Raw genomic sequence first — 24,100 nt, 5'->3', positions numbered from 1 at the left:
AGGAGCATTTCGACTACTTACTTGGAGGTCACAAGTGCCGTCACTCTGCTTAGAACAGAACCTTTCTGGGGCGCCTGGGTGGCACAGCGGTTAAGCGTCTGCCTTCGGCTCAGGGCGTGATCCCGGCGTTGTGGGATCGAGCCCCACATCAGGCTCTTCTGCTATGAGCCTGCTTCTTCCTCTCCCACTCCCCCTGCTTGTGTTCCCTCTCTCGCTGGCTGTCTCTATCTCTGTCAAATAAATAAATAAAATCTTTAAAAAAAAAAAAAAGAACAGAACCTTTCTTTCCTCAAGCAGTGTTAGGTCTACCGTTGGGAGGCTTTTTGTTTTCTTCTGATGTTTAGAGCGGGCCTTTTCAAAATTACCTCTTTGAGATTGGTTACACAACAGCGTGAATGTACTAAACACTAACAAAGTATACACATAAAAATAAACTTTGGGGCGCCTGGGTGGCACAGCGGTTAAGCGTTTGCCTTCGGCTCAGGGCGTGATCCCGGCGTTCTGGGATCGAGCCCCACATCGGGCTCCTCTGCTGTGAGCCTGCTTCTTCCTCTCCCACTCCCCCTGCTTGTGTTCCCTCTCTCGCTGGCTGTCTCTATCTCTGTCGAATAAATAAATAAAATCTTTAAAAAAATAAAAAAAATAAACTTTATGTTCTGTGTATTTTGCCACAATTAAAATTGCATCTTTGAGCTAATGCCTAGAAACGGGTTAGATATATTAATAGATACATCATAGAGATACATAGATATATAATAGATACATTAATAAGATACAGTAATCTTTTGAAGAAATGTTTATCCAGTATACAAACCTTAGTCGGATATTTCTTGGCCCCCTGTGAAATTTTAGGAACATACGCAAAGTTCTATTTAATCGTATTTGTTCCAGAAATCAGATTTTTTTGTGGCTTGAGAATTTTTTTTTTCCTCTTGTTAAAAAACAAACAAGCAAACCAAAAATACACGTCCGTGATACAAAATTCAAACCATACCCAAAGGTTTGCAGAAAGCCGTTTTCTGGGACTTTCCAGACTGTGCTCCACCCAGGCCCCAAAGCTGCTATTCTTACGGTGTTCCCTGTGTTCACATGCACGTACATGCGGGAATATGTATCTCTTTAGCTAAATTGGGGGCTTGGGAGTTTTTGGTGTCACACCTTAACAGTTTGATTCTCTGAATTCCAGGACGGCTGTGGGAAGAGGCAGAGCCTGGCTGTATCTTGCACTCATGCAGAAGAAACTGGCAGATTATCTGAAGGTGCTCATAGACAATAAACATCTCTTAAGGTATTTTACCTCCTATCTTTGCTTGTCTTTTGCTTTGTAATACTTAGAACATCGTTCTGGAGATGGTTTTGAATTAAAACAAGAGCGTACGATGTACACAGCTTTTATTCGAATTATTGTTCATCGTAAACATCCTGTGGCTTAGTTTTTAAAGACTATTCCATTTTTCGAGCACAGATATCTGAAAGTCATTATGAATGAAGATCCATATTACTTTTCACTTTGGAAAGTCATTTCATAGATAATTCTTCAAAAATACCTAAGATTAAGTAACTGACAACCTACTCGATTAAGCTTCAACAAAATGGTACGTATTAGATTTGTGGATAACGGGGAAAAAATGACTTTAAAGCTAGATGCAGTGGACAGTTTTAAAGTATGAAAGCCTGGGACGCCTGGGTGGCCCAGTCGGTTAAACATCTGCCTTCAGCTCAGGTCATGATCCCGGCGTCCTGGGATCGAACCCCACATCGGGCTCCTTACTCAGCGGGAAGCCTGCTTCTCCCTCTCCCACTCCCCCTGCTCGTGTTCCCTCTTTTGCTGCCTCTCTCTCTGTCAAATAATAAAATCTTTAAAAAAATAAAACAAAGTATGAAAGCCTACCTTTTGTAAGAGAACATACCTGTATTACCTATTTTAGGATTCCATATCCATCTTGTAAAATTTTATATCTCTTAGCATCAGTCACGACTAACTGGCTATCCCTGAGATTTATGAGTGGTTCATTTTTGATTCTTCTATATAAGCAAAAATAATCCTCACAAACTAATTTTCTCTAGAACATGGGAATTTATAAGGGAAGAATCTCTCTAGAGTTAATGTTTTTTGTCTGAGTTAAACATATCTTTGACGGTATGGCCTGCCACTCAACATTTTTCATTGTCCTGGCTTATTATTGAACATATCTTTACATGATAAATAGGGATTTCAAATGCTTCTTCAAGTACTTCACGTTCTTTGTGCTTTGAGTATAATCACACTGAGTAACTTTGAGGTACAAATTTTGTTCTAATGAACTAATTCTTTTTTCAATTGAAGTGTACTGGGTACATAATGTTACATTAGTTTCAGGCGTGCAACAGAGTGATTCCACAAGTCTGCACTATTATGCTATGTTCACAAGTGTAGCTACCATCTGTCACCATACAAAGTTACGATGACGGTACCATTGACTACATTGCCTGTGCTGTACCCCTCATCCCCATGACCTCATGACCGAATTCTTAAGACACTGAGTTCTCATGCACTCACACACACACACACACACACAGTAGGTAAATGAGTACATCATTGGTGACCAGGAGCAGTAGTAGACAGGGGATGGAGCCCCCCCTGCCCCCCTGCCCCTGGCAAATGGCTGAGGCGTCTGGGAGGTAAGGAAGTAAAAGCAGCCAGTGTGGCTCTGTGGGACACAGGGAAGAGGGAAGGGTTTTATTCTTGGATTGGGGGGCTGCGGGATCCGGCTTCCTGCTGACGTGAGTGTGGAAATAGTGCACAGCAGTGCGGAAGAAGACGCCAGTGGGGACAGGAGGGGCAGAGTGATGGTCAGGAACATGGGAGCCAAGAGGAGATGGGAAGGACTGGGGTCCAGGGCCCAGATGGAGGAGTCAGCCTCAGACTGGAGGTGAGAAGGGGTGGTGAGCATCCCTTCCTGAGCGGTTGGCCGCCTGTTGTGTTCATCTCTTGCAGTGAGTTCTATGAGCCCGAGGCGTTAATGATGGAGGAAGAAGGGACAGTGATTGTTGGTCTGCTGGTGGGACTCAATGTTCTTGATGCCAATCTCTGCTTAAAAGGAGAAGACTTGGATTCTCAGGTAGGACGGGAATCTTGGCTCTAGGTGGAACGCCTTCTTTGGGCCTGGGATTTTACAGAGGTCTGCGGACATGTGCCGAACATTCTTAGGGGCAAATGGCAGAGGGTGTCTGCTCCAGGGCCGTGCTGGGTGCTGTGCTGGGGCAGAGGGGAGGCACTGGGGAAGGGGAAGTCCGGGCCAGGGCATGGAGGCACACGGAGGTGGAGGCTGGGCTCAGTTTTCAGGCCATCCGTACCATGCTAAATGACTATGCTTTTGTCCCTGGAGCTTCAGGAAGCTATTGGAGGTGTTTAAGCAGTGTCCTGGCATAATCACCCCTGGTTTGAGAAAGATCAATCTAGAAACCATTTAGGGAATGAGTTAGACGTGGCCAGGAGTGCAAACAGCAAAAACATTGAGCAGACAAGTCCCCAAGGTCGGGTGGGGACTGGGAGTTAGAGTCAGGAGAGATTGGGGAAGGGAGATGATGCAGGGGGCATGAAATAAAAGCAGGTAGCAAGGAGCAGGACACCCTGAGGGCAGGACAGCCCTTGGGAGGCTTTCTTCCTGCCTGGGAGCAGGTGACCAGGACTGAGGCCTACACTCCTGTTGGCAGGGACGGTGAGTGAGTGAGGGGGAGAGACACCGATCTGCCTCCCCACCTCCCCACCCCTTTAGGGCACATGTAGCTGTGGCTGGGCCACTGCCCGGCCTTCTCCCACCACAAGTTTGGATCGGAAGAATCTAAGGCTTCCCCTAATCCCTCCACACCCAAGCCATCTGTTTTTCTTTTTTTTCTTTCTCTTTTTTTTTTCCGGTCATAATCTCTCTTCCCTTTTTTTCCCAATCGTTTTGTTGTTTTTGCATGTTGAAAATGTTTCAGAAAATACAGAGAAGCATTTTTGAAAAGAACCAAAACCTCACACAAAATCCCATTACTCAGAGACAGCTCGTTAATTTAATGTTACATGTTGGTATCTATTTCAACACATGAATAAGGGTGTGTGTGTGTGTGCGCACGCGCATGTGTGTTTCTACTTTAGAGGTATTTGGACTTTTCCTTTTTGTTAAACCAAAATATGATTATTCCAGGCACACCGTTTGTGATTTTCTTTTATTTGACACTATGTCCCACATGGCCGTCCATGTCAGTGGAAATAGGAGCCATTTAAGTGGCTGCATAGTACAAGCATACCTCAGAGAGACTGTGGATTTGTCCAGACCACTGCAATTAAGCAACTGTCTTAGTAGAGCAAGTCATGACTTTTTTTGGTTTCCCAGTGCATATAAAAGTTATGTTTACACTATACTATAGCCTATCAAGTGTGGGATAGCACCATATCTTTAAAAAAATCAATGCGTAAATAAATAATAAAAATAAAAATAAATTAAGCTAAATAAATTAAAAAGTCAATGTTAAGTGTTTTTTAAAGATTTTATTTATTTATTTGAGAGAGAGAGAGAGCACGATCAGGGGAGACATTCAGAGGGAGAGGGAGAAGCAGACTCCCTGAGGAGCAGAGAGCCCAAATCGGGGCTTGATCTCAGGACCTTGGGATCATGACCTGAGCCGAAGGCAGGCACTTAACCGACTGGGCCACCCAGGCGCCCCCACACCTTTATTTTAAAATACTTTCTTGCTAAAAAAATTCTAACCATCATCTGAGCTTTCAGCAAGTTATAGTCCCTGATCACAGATCATCATAACAAATCTAGTAATAGAAGTTTGAAATACATGATTACAAAATGTGACACAGGGACATGAGGGGAGAAAATGCTGTTGGGAAAATGGTGCTGATAGACCTGTCCAGCATGTGGCCACCACAGACGTTCAACTTGTAAAAATGCCATGTATGGGAAGTATAGTAAAGCAAAGGGCAATATAATGATATATGCTTGTATTCCGTTTTATGAGCATACCATAATTTATTTAACCTGTACCTCATTAACTGAGGTTGATTCTGTATTACAACAGTAATAGAAACATCCTCGTGCCTCTTCACGCTGTTGTCCGTTGATTTCCTTAGGAGAAGTTTTGGGATTTCTGTGTTAAAGTAAACATTCTACATTAGTATTCTGACATCATGAGGAGCATTCTTGATCTTTTTCAATCTCATAGACCAAAACAACTCCTCTCAAATTTACATTTTTTTTTTAAAAGCATGTTTAGTTTTTTTTAAAGATTTATCTTAGAGGGGCGCCTGGGTGGCACAGCGGTTAAGCATCTGCCTTCGGCTCAGGGCGTGATTCCAGCGTTCTGGGATCGAGCCCGTCAGGCTCCTCTGCTGGGAGCCTGCTTCTTCCTCTCCCACTCCCCCTGCCTGTGTTCCCTCTCTCGCTGGCTGTTTCTATCTCTGTCAAATAAATAAATAAAATCTTTAAAAAAAAAAAAAAAGATTTATCTTAGAAAGTGAGAGCGTGCACGCACTGGAAGAGAGGGAGAGAATCTCAAGCAGACTCCCCGCTAAGTGTGGAGCTGGAGGCGGGGCTCGATCTCACAAACTTGAGATCATGGCTTGATCCAAAATCAAGAGTCAGTCAAGGGTGCCTGGGTAGCTCAGTCGGTTAAGCATCTGCCTTCAGTCATGATCTCAGGGTCCTGGGATCAAGCCCTGCATTGGACTCTCTGCTCAGTGGGGAGTCTGCTTCTCCCTCTCTCTCTCTGCCCCTCCCACTGTTCATGCATGTGCACGTGCACACACACTCATGGGCTCTCTTTCTGTCTCAAATAAAATCTTTTTTAGAAAATTTAATTTAAAAAAAAAAGGTCAGTCATTTAACTGACTGAGCCACCCAGGTGCCCCTATTTATTTTTTAAAGTAGGCTCCATGCCCAGTGGGGGGCTTAAACTCATGACCCTGAGACCAAGAGTCACATGCTCTACCAACTGAGCTAGTCAGGCACCCCACCAAATTTACATTTTTGAGAACTCAGGCGGTCAAGTATTTTTTACATGTTTTATTTGCCATTGGTGTTTCAGTTTTTGTGTTTTTGTGTTTCAGTCTTTTTCAAAGATTCTATTTTTGCATAATCTCTACCAACTGTGGGGCTCAAACTCATAGCCCCGAGATCAAGAGTTGAATGCTCTACTGACTGAGCCAGCCAGGCGCCCCAGCAGTCACATTTAATGGACTTTTCCTTTTATTGTGCTTAGAAAGTCCTTCCCCATCTAAAAATTAACCTAATCTTTTAAATCAACTGTATTTTTACATTTAAGTAATGCCTGTCATTTCTTTTGACATAGCATGAAATGGGAGTCTAGGTATCATTTACAAACAGTAAAGGAGTTTTCTCAATATCACATATCGAGTACATTTTTCTACTAATTTGAAATTTCACCTTTATTATGTGTGAAATATCCATAATCCAGTGAGGTTTATTTCTGGACTCAGAGGCCTAGTCTCTGGATCTCTTTATCCTATGTCAGTAACAATCTTCTTTTAAGATTTTATTTATTTATTTGAGAGGGAGTGAGCACAAGGGGGGGTGGGGCCTGGAAAGGCAGAGGGAGAGGGAGAAGCAGACTCCCCGCTGAGCAGGGAGCCCAGGACGCTGGGATCATGACCTGAGCTGAAGGCAGACGCTTAACTGACTGAGCCACCCAGACATCCCTGTACTGTTATTTATCGTTATTACCATTATTTAAGAGACAACCTGAGGGAACCTTTGAAAAGTCATCTGAAATGACAGTAGTCAGCTGTTTTCATTATTTTTTAGTTTTAAATAGCATTTCCATATGTGTGTCTGTGCTCAGGGTAGAAGTTTTTTTTAATTTTAGTAGACATCATAGCATTATATTAGTTTCAGGTGTACAGTATAGTGACTCCAGGCTTCTGTACATTTCCCTGCTCTGTTCTTCAGCTCAGTGCCGCGCACACGCTGCCATGATGCATGAATGCTTGCTGTTGATGCCTGAGGGAGCCTCTTCCTCACATCTAGAAAGTACTATTCCAAATTTATTTTGCGTTTTTATTAAAAATGAGCGTGCAGTGCCATCACATACCTTTTTTGGCATCTTTTGAAATGTCATATCTTTTAACCCAGAAATATAATTGAATTCATTCATAGGTTTCCTGTTGTCATATTACCCCTGCATCCCTAGAATAAACCCAGCGTGGCCATCGCGTGTCACTCTTCCAGCATGCGCCTAGATTTAACAGGTCTTTGTCCCTTCGCGGTGTCCGAATTGTGTTAATCTCATAAAATAAGCTGGATAATGTTCTCTTCTTGTTTTCTGGAACTGTTTATTAGAGCAGGAATTATTTTTTTTTATTTGAAGGTTTCTTCCTGGTATGATCTCTTGAGCTTTATGTCTTTTTTTTTTGGTCCTAGTTCTTTGACCACTTTAATTTTTTACTTAGCTCTTAATCAGTGTATTGGTTTTCTGTGTCTTGGGACAATTTTTTAGTCATTTATATTTTTCCGGAAGGCATTTATTTCATTCAGATCTATTAGTTATAGGAGAGGATTCCCTTACAGCTTCTTAAAATCTCACTTTTCTCATTTGCAATGTTGTGCACTACTAAATTTTTTTTTAAAGATTTTATTTATTTATTCGACAGAGATAGAGACAGACAGCGAGAGAGGGAACACAAGCAGGGGGAGTGGGAGAGGAAGAAGCAGACTCATAGCAGAGGAGCCTGATGTGGGGCTCGATCCCATAACGCCAGGATCACGCCCTGAGCCGAAGGCAGACGCTTAACCGCTGTGCCACCCAGGCGCCCCATGCACTACTAAATATTGATCGTACTTGATAGAGATTTGTCTACTGTGTGGAATTTGAAGAACCAGCTCTTGCTTTTCTTGATCCTTCTGCTTTGGGAGAAGGGCTTTATGTACTTTCTGATCCATTAATGTCTACTTTGAGTGCTAACCTTTTCTTTTCTTTTCTCTTCTTTTCTTTCCTTTCCTTCTTTTTCTTTATAAAGATTTTATTTATATGACAGAGAGGGAGCACAAGCAGGGGAAGGGGCAGAGGGAGAGGGAGAATCAGACTCCCCAACTGAGCAGGGAGCCCGATGTGGGACTCGATCCCAGGACCCTGGGATCATGACCTGAGCTGAAGACAGACGCTTAGCCAACTTAGCCACCCAGGCACCCATCTCTTCTTCTTTCTATTGTTGGGGTTTTTTTTTTTTTTTTTGCAGTTGAAAATATATTTCTTTTTTTATTAACTTTTATTTAATTTTATTATTTAATTTTTTTAAGATTTTATTTTTGAGTCATCTCTATACCTACCATGGGGCTTGAACTCACAACCCAGAGATCAAGAGTCACATGCTTCACCCACTGAGCCAGCTAGGTAGCCTTTATTTATTTTTATTATTTAATTTTATTGCAAATGAAATGCATGCTTGTTGAAAAAAAGTTCATACAGAAGCATATCGAGTGAAAAAATTCAAACTCCCCTTCTCCCTTCCCCCGTCAGTCCCACTCGTCCCCATAGATAATGGTAAAAACGGAGGGGAAAGTCTTTCTAGAACCAGTTCTACTTTTTCTACGCATTTATGTATACGTAGGTTTTGTTTCAAGCTAAATCCTTTCTTGCTCCTGTTTCTGGGGAAGGAATCGCCAGCCAGGTAACCGGGAGCCATCGCTGTATCTCACGGTTGGGGGTTGACTGGGCTGAGAAGGAGGCAGGCGCTTCTTGACCAGGAGCTCTGTGATTGCAGTCAGGTTGGTGGGAGGGGCAGCAGTCGCTGAGGCTTCCTGTCTTGTCTGTCTGTCTTCCGGGCTGAGAAGGGACTCGGTGAGCTGGGACTGGAACAGGTTCTCTATCTTCTATCCTCATGTGCTCCTGGCTCCAGGGTAGCCAGAATTCCTCTGTGGAAGCTCAGAACTTCAAAGGTCGATGCCCCTAGAGGGAGAGCCAGGAAGAAGCTTGTGTTGCCTTCATTAATGTGGCTGCAGAAATCGCAGCATCATTGCTGCCGCTTTTTACTCGAGACAGACACTGAGGCCACCCAGGTTTAAGGGTCTGGAATGTAGATCGGTGGGAGGTGCGACAGAGAAGTTGCAGAAACTGTCACACATTTATGGCTTTTACATAAATGGTGTTACTATAGGGACACCTGGGTGGCTGAGTCGGTTGAACATCCAACTCTTGGTTTTGGCTCAGGTCGTGATCTCAGGGTCGTGGAATCGAGCCCTGCTTCGGCTCTGTGCCCAGCATGGAGTCTGCTTGGGATTCTCTCTCCCTCTCCCTCTGCCCCTCCCCCCTGTGCTCATGCTCGCTCTCACTCTCTCTCTGTCTCTCAAATAAATCTCTTTTTAAAAATGGTGTTATGGGACACCCAGGTGGCTCAGTCAGTTAAGCATCTGCCCTCGGCTCAGGTCATGATCCCAGCGTCCTGGGATCGAGTCCCGCATCGGGCTCCCTGCTCAGCGGGGAGTTTGCTTCTCCCTCTCTCTGCCTTGCCCCTGCTCGTGCTCACGCTCTCTCTCAAATAAGTAAATAACATCTAATGCAAACAAAATGCAAATAAAATTAAAAATGGTGTTACTATAAGGAGTTAATGCTGTACCTATCCCTCTGGGACTTACCATTTTCTCCTGAAGCTTTCTTCATGTCGTTATACATCCATTCATGGCGTTCTTAGTTACGGTTGCGTAAGGATCTGTGATACAGCTGTTACATGAGTGATAAATATCTATTGATGGACCCAGTTTTCCCATTTTTCAAATAGGAATGGCTTCATTTACCCACACTAGAGGGGACATTGGCAGACCAGGCTCTCATTCTCTCCCAAGTGCTTTATTTCTGGACAAAGCCCTTGACATTCAGATGGGAGGGGTTTGGGTCTTCCCTCATCTCCACAGCAGCAGAGAATGTCCCCTGGAAAATGGGTTGGGACCATTTCACCCACAATTTAGGGAAGGAAGGAGACAGAGTGTCAGTTAAGGTTACCTACCACCTTGCTCTACCGATCAGGCCTCTTTTTTTTTTTTTTAATTGTTACTTTGGACCTAAAGAACTTTGTTGAGCTTTGTCAACAACTTGATTGTTGAATAAATATACAAAACTGATCTTGACAAGGGAGTAAATTTCAGTAAAATTTCAGAATATTCCCTGAAATTCTGTTTTTTTTTTTTAAAGATGTATTTATTTTAGAGAGAGAGAGCAGGAGGGGCAGAGGGGGAGAGAGAATCTCAAGCAGACTCCCTGCTGAGCATGGAGCCCAGTGCAGGACCTCGATCTCACGACCCTGGTTCAATTGATCGCTATTTTATAGAGCTGGTTAGCCCAACTAAATGTTTGTAGGAGAGAGGCAGGAATGTAAATACCCTGAATTTTAAAGATGTAAGGTTTGTGGAAAACGGGAGAAGTTTCTCTTATTTAAACACGTACATTTTATGTCCCTCAGGTTGGAGTGATTGATTTTTCCCTCTACTTTAAGGATGTGCAGGAGCTTGATAGTGGCAAAGAGTAAGTACCGCCCTTCCTGCTGCCTGCTCTTCACATTTTTAATGAAATTCTGGCAAAGAATGCTACATTTGTGTTTGTTTTGTGTGCCATTTTCATTTTCATTGGGTGTTTTTAGTTACAGAAGTAATACATTAATATTCCCATGTGCAGGGAGTTGAGCTCTGCAGAATGGAGAGGACAAGTGAAATGCCCCCACTCACACTGTCCCCCCATCTCCAGCTCAATCCCACGCCTGCTCCTCCCCCAGAGGAAGCTGCTCGTGTGTCCTCCCACGGCTTTTCTAAACTCCTTGCGGGGATATATTTGTTGGTAGTATAATTTGCCTTATGGTTTGTTTGAATATAAACGGGATGGTACTATTAAATAGACATGTTGCCTTTGGATTTGTTCTTTGATCCTAGCGTGTCTTGGATGTCTCTTCTTGCCACGCGTACCTCTCCCTTGTTAATGAGAGCATTCTTTTAAAGGAGCTGTTCTGGGGGGGAAAAGGAAACAAAGCAACTTGTGTGTATAACATGCTACCACTTGAGTTGTGGTAACGAAGGTCCATGCATATTTATTTGCTGTACTTCCGTACTCATGGACCACTTCTAGAGGAGCTCACAGGCCTGCTAACCCTGGCCGCCTGGAAGGGAAGAGGCCAGGAGGCAGCCATGGGAGGGCGTTTCACTGTAAACCCTGGGGTTGTGTTTGAATATCTTACCACCTGTCTTTCAAATGTGTTCTGATAAGGATTCCCACGGCCTCTGTGCCTTAGCAGCACACCTTATCTGGCAGTGGGAACCCGTTCATGCTTCAGGCGTCTTGAGGACGAGGATTCACCCACTTGAGACTTAAACAAAAATATATTCTTGGGGCATCTGGCGGGCTCAGTCAGTAGAGTGTGCGACTCTTCATCTTGGGGTTGCAAGTTTGAGCCCCACGTTGGATATAAAGATTACTGAAAAATAAAATATATAGACATATTTATAGTTAATGTAAAGAAATGGAAATAAACTGATTATCTTATCAATAAGGGGAGAGGTGAGTAAATTATGGAACATTCAAAATATTCCGCTCTGCGATATATTATGCAGACAGAACAAATTTGACCTATGGGGGATAATAGACTTACAGGGATTTCCACAAGGTATTATCCAGTGAGAAAAGTAGGATACTGAGAAGTGTAGACAGTTGCCCCCTGAACAGCACAGGTTCAAACTGCTCAAGTCTACTTACACACGGGTTTTTTTTTTTTTCAGTAAATACAGTACAGTACTGTGTGTTTTCCTTATGATTTTCTCTCCTTTTTTTTAAGATTTATTTATTTATTTTAGAGAAGAGCAGAAGGGGGGCAAAAGGAGAGGGAGAGAGAGAATCTCAAGCAGACTCTGTGCCAAGCGTGGAGCCTGGTGTGGGGCTCCATCTCACAAACCTGAGATCAGACCTGAGCCGAAATCGAGTCGGCCACTTAACCGACTGCACCACCTAGGCGTCCCCCCACCTTATGATCTTCTTAATAACGTTTTCTTTAACTTATTTCATTGTAAGACTATAGGCCATAATACCCATAACACACAAAATACGTGGTAATTGATTATTTAATTATAAGGCTTCCAGTCAATAGAGGGCTATTAGTAAAGGTTTTTAAGGAGTCAAAAGTTATATGCCGATTTTCAACTGCACAGGGGTTGGCACCCCAACCCTTGCATTATTCAAGGATCAACCGTGTACCATTTTTGTAAACAAACCTAAGAAATGCCTAATATATTTTTTGTTTCAATTACATATCCGATATATATATAATACAGACGGATATTATGATCCTATGCACATAGGCTCAACAGACTGTTCCTGTGGGTTACCTGCAGAGCTATGTGAAGGGTATCACAGGTAAAAGAAAAAAATGGACCATGCTGAATAATCCAGCACCTGTGTAGAATGAGCCCCTGTGTGAACACATGTATGTAGGTAAAGAAATTGGCGGGGGGAGCCTAACTTTAAAATGTAAAAGCCTTTTTTTTTTTTTTTTTAGCCAGATGGGTCAGCTTTATGTTTTCAAAAGCCTCTGGTCTCCTTTTCTGAGCCACCTCCTTTCCTTTCAGCATGACAAGGGCTGCTTCATCTGCCACCTCTGAGGCCATTTGCACATGGCCATCAGTGTTTGCACCTTGTGTGCCAGATGGCTTTCTTGTCTCTTTCCAAATGCCTGGTCTGCCAGGGCAGGAGGGTGTCTGCCAGAGGCCTGCTCACGTTTCTGCATCTTCCAAGGCCCTGGCTGCTGTCCCCATGACACCTCACCCCTTGGCCAGCTTTGCTTTCTGTTCACTCCGGGACCTGGACAGGCAGACGTTACTACTAAGGTCTGACTGTCCCTTGGTTTCCTGATGACATTAGTACTTCCTCAAGGTGATCGGCATGTTGGGGGATGGTTTCAAAGTATTAGCCACGAATAAAAGGAATTTCTCTCTTTTTATGCTCTTTTTAAAAGGCACGAAAGAATTACTGATGTCCTTGATCAAAAAAATTACGTGGAAGAACTTAACCGGCACTTAAGGTAGGACTCGCTCCTTTTTCCAATGTTACTGTTCGTTCTCAATACCTGATTATCGTTTCATGGAACATCTTTCAATTACTATATATTCGTAACTGACTCTTTTTCCAAACCAAAAAAAAAGGTTATCATGCTTCTACAGACTAGAGAAGTATGATTTCTTGATAAGGAGTCTTGGGGATTCTTTGGTTCTTTGTTTTGTGCAGTTAGACAACGTAGGAAGTCACCAGATTACATCTTGAGTCTCCACCCCTCGCCCCTCAGCCACCCAGTTGGAAGTCACTGTCATGGGAAACACTGTTCCTGGTAGGAATCAGCACGCATACCTCAGGGGTGCCGGGGCAGTATAAAAGGGTTGAAAACCACCGGGCTAGACCTTTGATGACAATTCAGTAGCAAATAGCAGGCGTCTGTACCTTGGTTTTTCATTTTAACTGGAAAGCTGCTGCTGTTTCATGAAGCACGAGCCGATGGCGGTGTCGGTGGAGAGCAGGCAGAGATTCTCAGTCTGACATGTTTGGGAGACCTGTTGTTCTCTGTGTCTCCGAATCTGCTCCAAGAGCGTGCAGTGCACGTTAGCTCTGCTCCACGGGAGCAGCCCGTCTGGCCCCAAGCGCCAGTGAGACAGCTGAAGGAGCTGGCACGTCGTCGGAGAGCGGGGACAGCTGCTCCAGGTTCTCCTTAGCTGTGATGTTGGCTGCTATTGTGAGACGTTCTTGATAGATCCCTCATTTACTGAGTGTTTTTATAAGGAGCAGATGTCAGATTTTATGAAATGCCCTTTCGCATCAAGGCAATCATGACTTTTATCTCTTAATCTGTTGATAGGATGTATTTGATTAGTAGATGTCTTCATACTGAGCCATTTTATATCACAGGGATACACTCTACTTGATTGTAGTTTTATTATATTTTATTCTTTAAAGATTTTATTTATTTGAAAGAGAGAGAGAGCATGAGCGGGGGCACTGGGAGAGGGAGAAGCAGACACCCTCTGAGCAGGGAGCCTGCTGTGGGGCTCTATCCCAGGACCCTGAGATCATGACTAGAGCCAGAGGCAGACGCTTCACCGTATAAACCACCCAGGCCCCCTTGATTGTAGTTTTAATAATCATTTTTTCATATGTAAACTGACCTGATTGCTCTAGAGTTTTCCTCTCCGGCATGGTGTGAGGGTTATGCGGCTTCACAAAATGAATTAGGAAGAGCTTCTGGTTCATGAGCATTATTTGCTGCTTGAAAACATGAAGCTCGGGGTGCGTCGCTGGCTTGGTCTGTGGAGCGCACAACTCTCGATCCCAGGGTTGTGAGTTCGAGCCCCATGTTTGGTGTAGTAAGTACTTAAAAATTTTTTTTTTCTCAAAACAAAATGTGAAGCTCAAAGCCTTTATTGAGGCAGTACTTTGCCAGCTTTTCAGTTTTTCCTCAGTTTGTTTATCTAGGTTTTTTTCCTTCTGAAGATATGTCTCTTTTGGTCATTTATATTTTCAAAGAAAGGTATAAATTTTAGTGACATTTTCTAAGTTATATAGTTGGAATAGAACTGAAAATTGTATACTTTTAAAAATTGTAATCCCAGGGTGCCTGGGTGGCTCAGTCGGTTAAACATCCGATGCTTGGTCTTGGATCAGGTCTCTATCTCAGTCATGACTTCAAGCCCCACATTGGTCTTTACCCTGAATGTGGCACCCATGTAAAAAATAAACAAACAAACAAACAAAAAACAAATTGTAATTCCCCCCTTATCTTTTGTTTGTTTTTCCTTTTTCATTTTGTGTCATTGTGTTCCCCCACCCCCGCCAAATGTTCGAACCTTGATCCACTAGCCTCGTCAGGTTTGTGTCTTTGTCCCCCCATACCCCCCCCCACTGGCAAAAGGCACCAGTTCAGGGGAGTAGGGCCTGTTGCCTAAAAGTACAGGCTCTGGAGCCAGACCACCTGGGCTCAGACCTTTGCGCCCTCCAGAGGGGGATGCACGTGAGTGAGTTTTCCAGTGTAAGTTACGGTTTCCTCATCCGTGAAACAGGTGACAGTAGGATTCACCCACAGGATCGTGGGAGGGGGTCATGTGAGCTGATGCTCTGAAAGTGCCTCGAGCAAATGGCCTGAAAGGAAGCTACTGCTTGTTATCGTTGCCATTATTTTTATTGTTTATCAGATTTACGTCCGTTTGACATGTTTTTCAGTAGGAAAGTAGTACGGATCACTTAAAGAGTATTTGAAAAAAAGAGGCAAAGTATAAAAATGATTTAAAAACCACCTTTGATCCTACAACCCCAAAGTACCAGTATCTCGTTACAGATACGGATCTAGATACGTGACCACCAGCACATTTTGGTTCCCATCTATCATGTTAGGGAGAAAAAAACTATTTCCTTTCCAGCTGGCTAAAAGAGAAATGGATAGCATATTTTGGGGGAAAGACGTTGAGACCTTTGCAGTAAATGTATACACTCGCACACATACGTACGTATTTAGAATTCTCGTCTCTGAGTTCGTTGGAGACCCTCGGCTCTCCATCCATCACACAGGAAACCTAGGAATCTGTTCTCATCGTTCACAGGCTGCAGAGACAGCCTTCATAAGCTTGCTGTTACTTAATGTGTTGTTTTCTCTAGCTGCACAGTTGGGGATCTTCAGAGCAAGATAGATGGCTTGGAAAAGACGAATTCAAAACTTCATGAAGAGGTTTGTAACTTACTGAAGTTCTTAGAACACAATGGCCCAAAGTGAAGAGACGGTATGGTTGGTGTATCCGACCGGAGCTTCTCGCTGGTCGGATCGGGAATTGCTAAGCTTGGGTTGAGCTGCATGGGGGGGTCAGGCATTCTCAGAGTTCTGCATCCTCAGAATGTCTGTGTTCAGCCCTGTCCGGGGCTTCCCGTGAGCCAGTGCAGCCAATCATGAGCCAGTTCTAAGTGACTTAGGTTTTACCACCTCACAGTGCATCCGGGGAAGACCAGGCCTCCTTGGGAAAGCCCAGCTCCTGTGCTGAATGTGCTTTTCTCTTCCTCTCTACCCACCTTCCTCTGATGTAGTTTGTCCCCCTGCTGCCCAGAAGGCACAGACTCTGTTATGAGGTAAAAGTAACCCTCACGCACCCCTTCTGTGTGTCGGCCTCTCAGGAACATGGAACCAGTCTCCCCACAGTGTGGTCTTTCTCTGCTTTCTCACTAGGAAGAGAGAGAATGAAAGGACAGGAAGAAGGAGGGCTGAGGCCGAGGAAGAAAGCTTGCTGCCAGCTGCCCGGCAGTCTCCTTGGTGGACACATCTTGTCTCCTGTTAGCAGGAGGGGGGTTGCTCAGCCTTTCTGAGGCTTTCCACAGGTAGCGGTCCCTGGCTGCTCGGGCCTCCCCACCAGGTCTCCCTGGGGAGGAAGAGGGCTGTGACAGGGGCCAGGGCGTGACCCCCACCTCGATGTGGAGGCAGGTTACGGCCACAGGAGAGACGCAGAGCATGCCTTTGTATGGAGGGCCCAGTTTGAAGGCTTACTCTAAACTCACTGCTCTCTCCCACGAGGCCAGCCCTAAAAAGTGTTAAGGAGAGGAGCTCAGATTTATGTAAGGAAAAGGAAATTCAAAGGTGGCGTTCATAGATGGGCTTCCCGGGAGCAGCTTCACCACACCTAGAATTGGAGGACCCACGTTTCCCTGGGGTGGATGGGCCTCTGAGCCTCAGTTTAGGTAGGCAGGTCTTTGAGCCTCGTGGTTCTCATCTCCAAACTGGATGATAACCCATACCTTACAATGTTGTTGTAAAAAATTAGTGTTATATAAAGGTGCCTAATACAACGCTTGGCGGGTGGAGACATGAGTTGATTTTAGATCAAACAGATTGATTCTTTGTTCTCCCTGGCAAGGTGGCATACTTTCAATGAAGTTCTAATTTTAGTTTTTGAAACTAAACAACTGGGTTATTTTTTTCTTCAAAGGCCAACAATTGTAACAGAAAACATGCTTTAGAGAAAAGTCCCGCTCTTCAGGGTGTGCTCTGTCTGTCTTCAGAGGAGGGAAGGGAATTAGGATCTGGCTTTTGCCTGCTTCTTCCCTCATAGCAACTGGCACCTCCTAGAGCCTTTAAGTTTCTTATTTGGGTGCAGCAGTTTATGGTTAGAAACCCCAGTCATGGGTTGTGAGTCCGCTTGGACTTAGATGCTGTTGATGAAGAGGAGCAAGGAGTTCAGTGCTTCATGGTCCCCCCTCAGTGAGTGACGCCAGGAGTACAGCCAAGTTCCGGTCTTCTTTTCCCTTCCCCAGCCTGCCCTTCTCTCCAGGCTGTGTTCAGAGGCTGGTAAGGAGGGGTTGGTGGGTGTGCTCACGCCTCTGCCTGCCCCTCCTGAGAGCAGCAGGTCCCTGAAAGCATTCTATTATATACACTTTGCCCTAAACTCTGGTAACTCAAGGACAGAAAGATGCCTTTCCAGGGCCAGTGTTCAGTGGTTTGGTCGTGACTCCTTCCCCAGAATGCTTTCACTCTCCCTCTAGGGATAAAATATCCTTTGGCTTATTGGCTGGAAAAACTGAAAAGAATGAAGAATCAGAACAAAAGCCCATAATCCCTTTGCTAAGTAAGAGCTGCTGTTATTATTTTTATCATTGTTTATATAGTCCCCAACTTTTCCTAAGCATTTTTAACCTAGGTGATTTTTTTTTTTAATTAGAGGTGAGAACATCCTATAGAACCCTTTTTCCTGTCGATATTATACCCTAAGTATGTTCTCAAGTCATCAAAAGCCTTTGCAGACATTCTGATGCTACATGTTTGTTCGTTGCTCCCACTGTCATTCGTTAAACCGTTGCTCCAGTATTAGGCATTCAAGTGTCTGTCACAGTTTGTGTCGGTAAATTTTTGCCCACATTAACTAGTTTGCTCTCATTGTTTTACAACTATTTCAGTGCATTAGCTATTCAAAACCAAGAAATAAAATAGAAAAAGTATCAAATATGTGGAAATCTATCGTCACTTGCGAAGGTTGCCAGGCGTCAGCTTTTAATTTGAACGGTGAGATTAATTTTGACATTAAGAAACATAAAAATCTTTCTTTATCAGCTTTCAGCTGCAACAGACCGGATTTGTTCGCTTCAAGAAGAGCAGCAACAATTAAGAGAACAAAACGAGTTAATTCGCGAAAGAAGCGAGAAGAGCGTGGAGGTGAGACGCTGGTCTCACGGCGGGGCGGGGCGGGGCGGCGCAAGCACGCACACGTCCCATACGCACGTACGCGCGCCTGCCGCTTGAATGCATCTGTCCTGCACGCTTTACGCGTGTATGCGTCCCTGGCGCACGCCTCACGCATGCGTGTTTGCGTCCCCGACAGACTTCAAGCTCCCTGTGCGGCAGTGTCACAGGCAGCACGTAAGCAGCACGTAGTACGCAGCTGCCTCGTTTGGTGCCACTGCGCCGTCCCGGCTCCTTGCGGGCCGCTTGGACCGCCGCTCCCGGACCTCTGGGCCTTTGCGCTCCAAACCTCCGCTCACGTGGCGGGTGCTCTGCGATGCCCCCTGGCGCCCGTGGGTGGGCCTGGGTCTCTCGCCCCTGCTCCCGTGACTCTTCGCGCCTCCCTGTGTTAGAGAACCCATCTCCTGTGCTGCAGAGCTGCTGGCTGGCGGCCGTCTTACTTGATGACCCGAGATCAGAGACCGTATCTGGTTCATTTCGAAATCCACCCAGTGTGGAAGAACATGCTGGATAAATGGAAATCCCCGCTGAATGGGGACCTTTCCCACTAAGAACAACTGCTCTGCTTTAAAGAAAATTAAATATAAGTTGTTTTCCGAGCCCAACTTTTCAAAAGTTTATTGGCTTGCTCTCATCCTTGACGTTCAAATATATTTTTGAAGTATCTTTTAACCTTTCTCTATTATGCTTAAAAAAAAAATTGTCCTACGTCTTTAAAAATTATGGCATATTTTTTAATGGTTTTTTTTTTCTTACTTTAAATAGGCTCCACGCCCAACGTGGGGTTTTGAACTCATGACCCTGAGATGAAGGATCACATGCTCTACCGACTGAGCCAGCCCGGCATCCCCCTGGTGTATTTTAAAATACTTTGTAGTTCGCTCACTTCCATAAGCAAACCATTCTTGGTGTTCTTGTTTGACACAGATAACAAAACAAGACACAAAAGTTGAGCTGGAGACTTACAAGCAAACTCGGCAAGGTCTGGATGAAATGTATAGTGATGTGTGGAAGCAGCTAAAAGAAGAGAAGAAAATCCGTTTGGTGAGTGTGCAGGACTGAGCATCTTCAGAAGGAATTCCCCAGTAGCCGGCCAGGTTCTTTGTCGCCACTTTCCACACAAGTGCTTAGCTTTTAAAAACGAGTGAGTTTTTTGGGGCGCCTGGGTGGTTCAGTCTGTTAAGTGTCTGTCTTCAGCTGGGGTCATGATCCCAGGGTCTTGGGATCCAGCCCCTGGTTGGGCTCCCTGCTCAGCAGGGAATCTGCTTCTCCCTCTGCCTCTTTCCCTCCCTCCTGCTCATGCTCTCCTCTCTCTTTTTCTCTCTCTCAGATAAAATCTTAAAACAAAAATTTTTATATGAAGTTTTTAAAATGTGAAAAAATATATTCATGGAGAATCAGAAATTGTCCCTCTTAAAAAAAAAATTTTTTAAGGGGCTTACTTAGTTTACCACTAAGTCTTTACTTTTTCCAATTTTATAAACCCTTGTCAGGGATCACCATGAGACCAGATTCATGGTTGCTTTGCCAATACAGTTGCTTTGCCTCAGTCCCAGCCTCTGGTTTGTTCTTTGCACCCAGTCTGCATGCCAGTGACCAGTGTTTTGTTTTTTGTGTTATTTATGTAGGCTCCACACCCATCATGGGGCTCGAACTCACAGCCCTGAGATCAGGAGTCCTGGGTGCTACCAGCTGAGCCATCCAGGCACCCCAGCCTTGGACCTGCTTTGTTTCTTTCTTTCTTTGTACCAACGTGGAGACGTGTGTCCTGAGTTACCCAGGACAGAACTAGTTCAACATGGTCAGACCCTTGTTGGCCATATTCTAGCAACCCATTCCAAAAACTCTAACGTGGCAACGTCACGTTGCTGGGCAGATGTTCTTTCAGACTGTGTGCTCTGGTCTTTGGGTTAAAGAAATGGTTGCTAGAACTCGAGGTTGAGTGCCACATACCAGCTTTATATTGACTGCATACAGAGCCAGTTTTCCTCATAAAATGAGAACAAGGGGAAAACTTAATCTAGCCCTGCTCTAGACAGACTCTCCTAAATCTCCCTAACTATTCTGACTTGGGTTTTTCATTTCTGGCACTGCCCAGGATACAGCCTCAGGTAAACACATCTCTGTGTCTACTTCAATAACATTTTCCTTATTAATACCCTCTTAAGGAACTAGAAAGAGAACTGGAGTTACAGATTGGAATGAAGACAGAAATGGAAATTGCCATGAAGCTGCTAGAAAAGGACACCCACGAGAAGCAGGACACCTTGGTCGCCCTCCGCCAGCAGCTGGAAGAAGTCAAAGCGATTAATTTACAGATGTTCCACAAAGTTCAGGTGGGAGTTGGCTTTGTGTCTGTCCCACAGCCTGTCTTGTTGCTGCTTGTCGCAGGCTGCCTCTTGGTCTGTCCCCGTTCTTCCTGCAGGAGAGAGAGGACACATCTGTGAAGCGCTGGCATGCGGCAGGCCGGTCCCTAGGCCCTGTCGTGCGTTCCTGCGCTTACTTTAGTTGGGCCTCCCAGCAGCCCCTGAGAAAAGTTTATAACGTGGGGGAAATGTAAGTGACAGGGCAGAACCCGGTGACTGCGTCACATCCCTGGGCTGGCCCAGCTCCTAAGTAGAGCTGACAGCAGAACCATGTCTTCCGAATCCAAACTTGAACTCGGCCTGTTGTTCCCTTCACTGTCTCCATAGTGTCTGTCCCCTTCTACCTCAGTGACTGTGCGCCCCCAGAAGGTGGTGAAGCGGAGGAAGGAGCGATATAGTTAGTATTGTCTTTCCAAGCTCTGCCGTGACGTTCGTCTTGCCGAGTTTCCAGCCGCGCAGCTGGCTGCTCGCCTCTCCTATCGTGTTCAAGTGGTCCAGGGGAGCTAGGCCAGGAAGAATCGCTCGGGCCACGGTTTGAAAGCGAACATCTAAAATCACAAAGCTTGGGCATCTGGGTGGCTAAGTCGGTTAAGCGTCTGCCTTCAGCTCAGGTCATGATCCCAGAGTCTTGGGATCGAGCCCCCATCGGGGCTCTCTGCTCGGCGGGGAGTCTGCTTCTCCCTCTCCCTCTGCTCCTCCCCCCTGCTCCTGTGTGTACTCTTTCTCAGTGTTTCTCTCTCTCTCTCAAATAAAAATATCTTTAAAAAATAAAATCACAAATCTTCCTTGCCCAGAAGCTATGGGAGCGCCCGGGACCATTCTCTGTCGTTCTCAAAACTTTCCTTTTTTTGAAGTTCTGTTTTCTGTTTTTAATGCCCTTGTGTCCCACTTCCTTTTCCCTAGCTGATGCGTCTGTGTGAGAGATGGCATGAGGGCAGACACACGTGTTCTTTTGTCCTGCCTTTTTTAAACTGTTATGTAACCGACATTATCATAATAGCAGCAGTTGGAAATTATAGGGAGAAAATGGAAAATAGTTTCACTGTTTTCCCTCCTGACACATTCTCTATTTTAATTTGTTCATGTTTTCTTCTGCTTGGGGTCCCTCTGTAACCGTAATCTTAATGCACATCAGGGGAAGCCATACTGTCGGAATAACCTTGCAGACTCTAAAATAGAGTGTTCCAGACCAGCAGTTTTGCTCCCCGCAGTCCCACCGGGACCCAGGCTAGTGGCAGCTCCAGCTGTCCAGGCCACTCTCGTCGGTGCCATTCTTGTCAGTGGAAGGGGAGAGAAAAGCAAAAGTCCAGAGGCAGGATTTCCTCCCAGACAGTGAGAGAAGTTGCACACATCATTCCATTCGATTCCACAGCGAAGGGCCAGGCAGCACGGCCAGGCGTTGCTGCGAGAGAGGCCTGGGGCTGGCATGTCTGGGCTGCCAGCCCGACAAAGGGGAGCACAGGGGTTAAATGACGTGGTTGTCGCTACCCCCATCGGCCCCACTGAGCTCCTGGAAGTCCCGTCCAGTCCCAGAGTCCTCACTGTCCGCAGCCCCTGGGTAGCTGGCAGCGCTCTCCATGGAGCCCACAAGGCCTGTGTTTGAACTGCAGGACCAGCTGTCTTTCTCACAGTAACCCATCCGGCCCAGCAGAAAATGGTGGAGCCACACAGGATTGTCAAATGCGTGTTTGCAAAGGGAAACAAGGGACACACAGGGCAGACTCCAGTGCGCTGTGGCCCTCACTGCGTCTCTGGGCAGGAACCGCGAAGGCTGGCCAGGGAGCCAGGGGTGCCGTTTGTGAGCCTGTCCAGCTACCCTTCCTCTGTCGACTGAAGAACTTGACAGCCAACCTCGGTGGTCCCTGAGAGGGCCGCTGTCTTCATGGGCCTTGGGAAGCGGGCTCTTAGAGCAGGGGACCTTCCTGGGGGCTGCACGGCTGTGCAGCCAGCTCCTTCCTGGTGTCAGTGCTGGCCTGGAGGTTGTCTTAAGGATCAAACAGTCACAGATATTCTTCGGGCCTGACTGGGGGCTTTTGGGACAATCTAGTCCCCCTCGGTCATTGTGTGTGTGTTTCCCCTCAGTCCGTGTGTTGGTGCCCACGGTTTACTGTCCCATTTTTTTTTTTTTAAGATTTTATTTTTATTTATCCGACAGAGAGAGAGACAGCCAGCGAGAGAGGGAACACAGGGGGAGTGGGAGAGGAAGAAGCAGGCTCATAGCAGAAGAGCCTGATGTGGGGCTTGATCCCATAACGCCGGGATCACGCCCTGAGCTGAAGGCAGAGACTTAACCGCTGTGCCACCCAGGCGCCCCATACTGTCCCATTTATTCAGCGCAGTTCTGTGCCTGCCTCGTGGCTTTGCTCCGTCAGTCCCTCCCTCCCATCTCACATCAGCGGCCAGCCTTCTGGCCCAGCAGCCCGCAGGGTGCTTCCCGTACCCCTGCCCTCTGCTGCAGCGTGTCGTGGGGCCTCCGGGGCTCCCTTGCCAGTTCCTCTCACTTCCTTCAGGGCGCAGAAGCAGGTGGCATTTCTAACCCTCAGGCCGCTGCCCTTGGACTCTGTCCCGTGTCCCTGCGGACCCCTCCTCGCTCTCGGCACCCACAGCAGCACTCTGGCTCTTCACAGCCACCGCCCCTGGAGCCCTGGCGCACTGGGCCTGGATTCCACGTCCAGGTTTGGGCAAGTGGCAGTTCTGCTCATTGTTCGCCACGATGAACAGGGGTCACCGGCTCTCTGGCTTGTCCCACCTGCTTTGAGGTGCCCTCCCTGTCTGCTGGGTCAGTGCCGCATACAGTACATCTCCTGGCATCCCTCAGTGTGGGGTCCGCCATAATAAAACACCCCTCGTTTTCTTTTCTCCTCATCCCTGCTCCCATCCTTGCTCCTCTGGGCCCATGTTCTAGAGTATACGGTGCTTGTCGTTCTAAAATGCGTATCATTTGAGTACGTGGATTTTAATTTACATGGGCAGTATTGCACGTGGCTCTCGTCTCTTCCTTTTTCGCCCTCAGAGCTACACGCATCCGGGGTGTACCTGGTTTGGGCTTTGAAGTGGTTAGTCCTGGTGAACGCGGTCACTGCTTCTTGCCCATCCCCGCAGCGGTGAACGGTGTTCCTGCCATTCCACCGGCACGAGCACCCCCGTGGCAGCTGGTTTACATGTCCCCCCGGGGGATCGGAAGGGTGTCTGGCGGACAGAAGCTGGAGTGCCTGCCGGACAGACACTTCCTGTGTGTCCTTGGTTTGCGGAAGCCCGGCCGCGCCGCTGTCTGTCACACCCGCACACGCCGTGCCCTCCAACCCTGTCTGGCGACGTCTATATTCTGAGTGCGCCTGTTTTATATGCGTTTGCCGGCCTAGTGAGTGTCAGCATCCCTTCATATGATTGGTAGCCGTTCGTGTTTCCTGTTCTTGCCTGTTCATGTTTTTTGTCCTTTTTTTTAATTGAAGTATAGTTGACATAGTATAGTGAATCGAGTTCTGTTACACACAGCTCATCACGGTAAGTGCCGTCA

The 24,100-nt window shown here is 46.0% G+C and overlaps 1 protein-coding gene across 1 annotated transcript in view; it reads left to right on the top strand.

The window, feature by feature from the left end:
* The window catches only part of RUFY1 (RUN and FYVE domain containing 1), a 50,475-nt gene that overhangs the window by 4,523 nt on the left and 21,852 nt on the right, over positions 1-24,100 (top strand). The window contains exons 3-10 of the mRNA XM_034655720.1: positions 1,187-1,288; positions 2,978-3,101; positions 10,445-10,506; positions 12,977-13,042; positions 15,658-15,727; positions 18,089-18,190; positions 19,145-19,261; positions 20,386-20,553. Coding sequence (XP_034511611.1) covers positions 1,187-1,288; positions 2,978-3,101; positions 10,445-10,506; positions 12,977-13,042; positions 15,658-15,727; positions 18,089-18,190; positions 19,145-19,261; positions 20,386-20,553 — 811 coding nt within the window. The remainder of the gene's footprint in view (positions 1-1,186; positions 1,289-2,977; positions 3,102-10,444; positions 10,507-12,976; positions 13,043-15,657; positions 15,728-18,088; positions 18,191-19,144; positions 19,262-20,385; positions 20,554-24,100) is intronic.

The sequence above is a fragment of the Ailuropoda melanoleuca genome, chromosome 3, assembly GCF_002007445.2.
Source record: "Ailuropoda melanoleuca isolate Jingjing chromosome 3, ASM200744v2, whole genome shotgun sequence".
In the NCBI taxonomy this organism is placed as follows: Eukaryota; Metazoa; Chordata; class Mammalia; order Carnivora; family Ursidae; genus Ailuropoda; species Ailuropoda melanoleuca.
Note: the sequence above shows the minus strand (reverse complement) of the source record. Positions and strands in the feature narration are given on the sequence as shown.